Here is a 7,450-nt window from a genome sequence, read left to right on the forward strand (position 1 = left end):
GGTACGCCCTTCCGTGCTCGCTTCTGCCTACACTCCAACACACCAGAACCACCTTCACTAGCTGAGGCTTTTCTCCCCGACTCTTTGTGAAGGGCAACACCTTTCCATAATAACCTGCAAACAGGTCATTCTGCCAGCAGGTTCTTCTGCAAACAGGTCATTTTAGGGTTATCTGTTACGGGAAGTTTACAGCTGGAACTACTGAAAAGCCCAGGAGCAGGAACGATGCCCTGCCAGCGCGAGCATCACAAACGTAACGGGGCAGGCAGACACGGGACCCGTCCGGGTTCTGTCGTACACGCTTTGCCCTCCGGGATCAGCACAGACACAGAAGAAACGCCGAAATGCTCCCACACACTACACCCACATGCACTGCCCGCTGGGCCCCGCCGGCCACGGCTACCGCCGGCCGGGGGCAAGCACTGCAGGTCTGTGGGCATTTCTCCGGGACTGAGGCGGACGGTCAGATGGGGTGAAATGCCAGCAATGACATTACACGGGGCACCGCTCCATGGCAAGCGCTCTCTCCTCTCGGCCAGAACGTTCAAAGCCATGCTTTCAGCCTGAGACGCATGCACATGGCCACTCAGCTACGCTGCTATGAGGCACAGCTCTCCCGGAGCTCCCAGCCCCGCGCTCGGAACAGTGCCTACACAGTGCACCACTGTTCCCTTTGCCCCCCTCCCCCGGGGTCTCACCAAGCAGAAAGGGTTTGGGAGAAGCGATTTGTGATCCTGTGGCTTGTGTCAGGCTTGCTGAAAGCCCAGTGCCAGGCAGAAGAGTCTTTACTAAGTAAACAACTCAATTCCCTCCTAGGAGGCGGGAAATCACACATGCGACACCGTGGGCCGATCCTGGCTGGGGAGCTGGGAAACAACGCTGGGGCAGGACGATAGGGGAAATAACGGGTTCACGCACAGAACACTTGGTTCTTGGAGACCCCCCGAGCTCCTTACCTGTGCATCGATGATTTTCTGCTTTGCATCGATGACAGCTTGCATCTCTGCATGATCCTTCTTCAGCTCCTCTTCAACTGCCATGAGTCTGATGAGCAGAAAGAGGTACAAATTAGGGCAGTAAAACCAATCCAGAGTGTTTCAGGGACTCTGGCCTGGTTGACTCCTCTGACTGTCCTGACTCTGCAAGAGAAGAATTCTGCTGCGCTTGGAAAAGCTTATCTAGCCATCCAACACTCCCAATTGCCTAACCTCGTTATTCTCCAAATGGATGTTGCCAAAAATGCAACTGCTCTAAAAAATTCCGACCTTGAGCAAAGATTCCAAACAGAGCAAAAAAACCAGGTCTAAGAACAGCAAAAACCAGGGGTGAAAAATTCCTAAATCTTTTCCTTCACACGCTCTTGGCAGTCCGAGGCGAGTTTCCACACCTGCATCTTCATCTCTAAGGCAGGACAGTATCAGCCCAGAGATGTCAAGAAGCCCACGCAACTACTTTCTTTCGTGTCAGGGAGAACACACGACACGGGAGCTTCTTGCCCCAGACAGTCCCAAACTTCCCAAAGGCTGACCTGCTGATGATGCTTTTCATCTGGCTGTCCTTCTCCTCCTGCTGCCTGCGCAGTCTCTCCTCGCTGTCTTCCAGCCGAGACTTGTACTCCAGCAGCAGCTTCTGCATTTGCTGCTCCTGCACCAGGAGCCGCCGCTCGTATTCCTCCAGCCGGCGGCTCGACACCTTCAGGCGCTCCTTCAGCTTCGCGATCTCTTGCTCATACTGCGGGTGGAAGGAAAGGATCAGATGAAGAGGAAAAAGGAAGACATCAGATCACTGTAGCCTCGTGCTCCTGTTCAGAGAAGGACATTGGGTTTTCCATGAAAAATAAACGGACAGAAATGAAGGAAATGCCAAGCAAACGTCTGTAGGCCACCACACAGAAGGAGCACGCAGGCTCCCCCTGAGCACTAAGCTATTCCCACACTATAGGATGTCATTCTGTGGCACAATTTCAACACTCGAGGGCTCTGACGTGGCTCCTCAGCCCTGACTGGTAACAGCCCTGGTCACTCCAGACTCAAGGAGTTCCCAGACAAAAGCTGGGAATAGTGCTCAACTGTAAAAACGTCCTGGACTCACCCAACGTACAAAATGGCCAAGTGTGGGACCCAAAAACCTCATTCTTCAGGGCCTAATCAAGGTATGAAACCTCTTGTGAAGGGAGAGTAAACCACTCACTACTGAGTAGAACCTGGAAGATTACTTGGCTGAGGTTTGGACCTTCTACTTACTGTCTCTGGGGAGAATCACTTCTGCAATAGTGCAGCGAATCTCAACATATTCCACTCGGGTCTGGGCTCCTTCGCCTTCTCTACTCATCCTGTGTTCCTGCTTCTTGCCCTCCGAATGTTCTCCCCCTCGCTCCCCGCGCTCTCCAACACCTCTTGCTAAACCTCAGCGCTGTAGCTGAGGCGCGCCGCCTGCATCGTGCAAACCCTCAGCTACGCCGAGTTGCACCCGTCTGACGCGCTGGACGCACGTGGGTTAATCCGCAGTAGGGGATACGGTACTGCAGACGTGTGACAGCAGTACAGCTGCCGGTACAGCCTGCCCGACAGCACGGCAGCGCCCGAAAGCCGTTCCGAGCTCGGCTGGAGGGTGGACAAGGCTGCATGCAGGATAACATCTACCTTCTCAGCATGCTTGACTTCATCTGCGTTCTGGTCTGCGTCCTCCTCCACTTCTTCATACTGCCCGTTGTTGAGAACCCAGGCAGCTGTCCTCTCCACTGGTGACATCGTGGCAGAGTCCACAGGAGACTGGACCTGGAGCAGAGACACCTGTGAGCACTTGTCAGAGAAACTACAGAACATCAGCTCTAAAATCCAGTTTATTTGGAGGAGAAAAGCGACCATGAATCTGTCAGTATCTATCTGCAGAGATACTTCATCCTCCCTCGGCTCTGGGCCCACAGCACGCGCCTGAGTCCCTCTACACCCAACGTACTTGCGGAATCTTTATTCCCGTCCGAGCAAGCTTCTCTGGGAGAGTTCTTGTTCCCAGATCCTGTCCACATCCAACCTTCCCCCTTTCAGTCAGGTTTTTTCAACCTGCCACGTCCCTCACAAAGACAACGGAGCAATGCAGCTTCACTTGCAGCCTGCTCGGGTAAGACAGATGGGTTTTGTTGGAGGACTGAGGAGCTGAACTTGGGAGCAGCTTTCCCAGCTGGGTGACGTGAACTGGGGTGCAGCTTTCCCAGCCAGGCTGCGGACAGTCTTTGAAGGGAGGATGAAGCCGCGTGGCTTGGCTACAGGGCAGCACAGCGGCACTTGGAAGCGGCCAAGCGCTGTAACATCATCACTGTGGTGCTGATCCGGTTTAGACGGGCTGTTGTAGCACACGCACCCAGACAAGGCTGCGAAGGGACGTCAGGGCCAGCGGCGTTTGGAGAACTGAGAAACATCAGAGGCTGTCCTCTGTGGGAATCCGAAAAGCGAGCCAAGAAAAGAAACAAGAAACTCACCACCCGGCTGGGGAAAACATGGCTTGCTACGAATTCCAAGCAATTTTCATGGACAAAGACAAGTTTATAAGCACAGGAATTAGCATAATTACCCCTGACAGACCAACACTGTCCTAACTTTTTGAGATATGCGAATGATCAACTCCCCCACCCCAAACTGCAGCTTCTTTTTGTGCTCAAGACACTCTTGAGCTCTGTACCACACTAAAATGTGCTCCCTGGCAGGGGGGCTCTGAAGCCTCTTTATGGAGGAGCAACAGCTCCTTCACACAAGTCAGATCCTGCCGACCTCCGTCTCTGTTCCCCTGTTCAGGAGAACAGGCGGCACACGTCCCACGCCAGCTCGGCCGGAGGGTCCGCCTGCAACGGCTCATGTCCCGGGGAAGTCAGCCATGAGGACTCCAGCACTGGAAGAAGCCTCAGGAAGGATGGGTATAAAGGCAAAGAGTAGGAATTGAGCAGAAATCCCTGGATTTAGGCAGAGGCCTTTTTGCTAGAAGGATGTCTTCACAGCAGGAAGGCCAACAGCCCCTTCAAGTGCAGCGTGACAGCCTGGCAGAGCACCTCAGACAGATTTTGGGATACTTGCCGCCCAGCCACCTTGGCAAGGGAGACTATGGACCGTGCGTGGCTCTGCTGCTCTTCTCAGGGGCAAATCCTTTGGCTCCAAGAACTGCTGGCGGAATCGGGAGCAGCTACGGATGAGGACCGTCACCATTCAGTGGAGCGATGGAGGGCTGAGACAGCAGAAGGGTGACCCCAGACCACCACCAGCCCCGCACAGAGTGCTGATGCGCAGCGAACCCCGCAAGCTGCAGGACGGAGTATTTCCAGCAGCCAGACTCAGAAAGCCGGCAAGGACCGAGGGGATGGGGAACGCTCCACATGCTAACGGGTTATGAGCTATACTCCAGCCAAGGGGAGAAACGAAAAGCCTGCTAGGAGCCCGTATTAATTCCCTCCTTTGCCTCTCTTCCAGAGGAACACACTGACATTTCTGTTCCCACCTACCTACTAAATGGAAGGCAAAAACTGACCTCTCCCAGCAAACAAAGGGCCTGGCTCTATACTCAGGAACAAACAGGACTTGTAGAGAACAGAGTCTAATAATTACAACGCCCACAGAGCATGCCTAGAAAGAATATGCCCAGAAAGAACATGCCCAACTTCTCTCTTTTTTCTTTTTTTAAATAAGAACAGAATTCCACAACACCATTTGCAATTAAAAGGCCATGATGGAATTTGCCTCAAAAAAAAAAAAAATCCAGCCACTTGATCTGGCACACTTCGAGACGTTTCTGAAGGGTGCGGGGAAGGAAGGAACAAATTGATTTCTCTGAATAAAGTAGGACCAAGGCCTCCAATTAGAGTGGAAAAAGAAGTAGATGCCCATCACCTAGAGGAGAGGGGAAGGAGGGTGCCCTGAAGCCAGACGTAGTTGCAGGCATCTACGAAGCTGAGTGTAAGAAGTAACCCGAGGGAATTCGTGGCTTCGATGCCTAACAAACAAAGGATTTTGGGGGGGTCAGCGAGGTGATCACCAATTTCAGATGAGAAGAGCCAAGGGTTTGCAAACCGCTGACCCGCCGCTTGCTCTAAATACACCAAGGAGTACGCACAAAGACTGGAGACACAAGACACTCTCTCCTCCTCAACCACCTCGGAGTAACGTCTTCTTGGTGCATCTGCATAGCCACTTCAGTAACAAGCCCCAGGGAAAGGCTCCGGCTCCCCAGGGATTTTGGCTAGGACACGGCGCAGAACCATAGAATGAAACCCGGGAGATCACACGGTACAGGTTCCCACTCGGCCTGAGAACCTCAAAGGGAGTTTATCCTTCACATTTAAACTTGCCACTGGCCTAAAGATGTCCTACCAATAGGCTTTGCTGCATTCGACAGGCTTCACCTATCAACCCCTCTATGGCCAAATGTACAACACGCTCCAAAGGAGGACACAAACCTGGGCACTTCAAATGCCATGCCGGTGCTTTTCACTGCTGTCGCTAACTCGGCGTATTAACCTCTGCTTCGTGATTCAGTGTTTCTGACCTCCTTGGACTTCAATGAACTGGAGGTATCAAAGTAAGTTTTGAAGCCCTGGTTGTTCCTGGGTTCCCAGGCAGCATCCAGGTTTTCCTCCTTTCCGCTGTAGCATTCAGGAGTTTGCCAGAAACGCTACACCAACAGGGATCCCAGTCAAACCTTTGGCAGAGCCGAAGCTCACGCTGGCAACTAAGTTCTTCTGCCAGCTTTACCTTTCGAGCCAAAAGCCTTCCCCCTGCATAACCGTGTCTGCACCGGTGCTTCTGCCTCGGCGGGAGCACAACCTCCCGCTCCCCACGGAAGCGGCTTCACCGGCAGCACCGCACAGGCTCAGCCTTGGGGGCTGGACCTTGCCGGAGCGGAACGCCTCGCCTGTGCCCGCGTGCAGAGCGGCATCCTTCCTAGGAGGTCTTGTGGGAAGCGGGACCTCAAAAGGTTTCCTTGTGCACGAGGTAAGGTAAATCACGCACGACCACGGTCACCCTCCCAGTGACACTTAACTCCGGGGGACAGCACGGGGGCTGCCTTCAGGAGCCTCCCCCTGCCCAGCTGATCCATCTGTGCACACCAATATGGCATCCTGGAACACCGCTCCCTTCCCTCTGACCTGCAGCCGAGACCTCTTCCCCCTTCGCTGTAGTGCCAAGCACTGGAACACAAGAATTCTTGACTCTTCAACGTTAAAGTAATTTAGGGAAATATTTTCATACACAGCAAATCCCAACCGGATTTTTTTCCAAGGTAAAGGAATGTTGGCGCTTTGACAGGAATACCTTGGTTTACAGTTGCCCGTGAACAACTGATAAAGTGCATGTGGAGTTGGGACACTCCTTCCCAGAAGCGTTTGCCTTACTCACAGTTTGGGATGATTACTTGAGGACCAGCCTCGTGGTGAAACAGAAGATTTCTCCACACTCAGGACAACTGTTTGTATTATTTTGGCAGTTTATCCCATGCTATTTTATCTGTTTATTTCTTTGGTGATCGGTAGCTAAGGCACCAGAGGGCAAACGCATTCTCCCGTGGCAATCTTAACTACATTTTGGAACAAAGCTTGTTTTATTCAGGGAAAGGTTCAAGCTTTGTTTCTCAGAGCCTTGCTGCTACCTTAGTAAACGGAAAATTTTTTTTACATATTAATTTAGTGGGAAAGCATCAAACACCAACAGGTAAGCTAGGCTTGCCAAGCTTGTACGGGTAACAACTGTGACTGTTCCTTCCGCTTGCCACTGGCCACTTGCTCAAGTGCCACTGCTCCTGATTCAGCTCACGGGTGTGCTGCTTAGTAGCTGGGACAGAGTTCATTTTCCTCACAGTAGCTCGTATGAGGCTGTTTTGGTTGTGCTGAGAAGAATACTGATAACATACCAACATCTTCAGTTGTTGCCAAGCAATGTTAATACCAAGTCAAGCACTTTTTCAGTTTCTGATCCTGCCCCTGTGTTCCCAGCTTCTGCTCTGGGAGAATCTGGGAGAGGACACAGCCCGGACAGCCGAGCCGGACATTTCATTCCATACACCACCATGCTCAGCCTATAATCTGGGGAGGGCGGGCTGCGGGACTCTCTCCCTGGTCGCTCTCTCTCTTGCTCTGGGTCTGGCTGGGTGTCGGTTGGTATAATTTGTGTAATTTCTTTTCTTTTCCATTATTTGAATGACATACTATTAGTAGTAGTAGTGGTAGTATTATTTTCATTGCATATTATTAGTAGTAATATTAGTAGCATTGGTATCGTTAGTCTTATTGGTATCATTAACATTATTGGTATCATTATTTTATTTCATTTACTTTCAATTATTACATTGTTCTTATCTCAACCCATGAGTTTCTTTGTCTTTTCCTCAGATTCTTCTCCTCCACTAGGCAGGAGGGATGTGAGCGAGTGGCTGTGTGGTACCTAGTTGCTGGCTGGGTTTAAACCATGAA

The 7,450-nt window shown here is 51.8% G+C and overlaps 1 protein-coding gene across 1 annotated transcript in view; it reads right to left on the reverse strand.

The window, feature by feature from the left end:
- Positions 1 to 956: 956 nt before the first annotated feature.
- Positions 957 to 7,450, reverse strand: part of RASAL2 (RAS protein activator like 2) — a gene marked incomplete at its 3' end in the record, with an annotated part of 30,725 nt that continues 24,231 nt past the window's right edge. The window contains exons 11-13 of the mRNA XM_010149497.1: positions 2,643 to 2,777; positions 1,529 to 1,731; positions 957 to 1,044 (exon numbers count right to left, since the gene is read on the reverse strand). Of these exons, the coding sequence (XP_010147799.1) occupies positions 957 to 1,044; positions 1,529 to 1,731; positions 2,643 to 2,777 (426 nt within the window). The remainder of the gene's footprint in view (positions 1,045 to 1,528; positions 1,732 to 2,642; positions 2,778 to 7,450) is intronic.

The sequence above is a fragment of the Eurypyga helias genome, unplaced genomic scaffold (genome assembly GCF_000690775.1).
Source record: "Eurypyga helias isolate BGI_N326 unplaced genomic scaffold, ASM69077v1 scaffold28413, whole genome shotgun sequence".
In the NCBI taxonomy this organism is placed as follows: Eukaryota; Metazoa; Chordata; class Aves; order Eurypygiformes; family Eurypygidae; genus Eurypyga; species Eurypyga helias.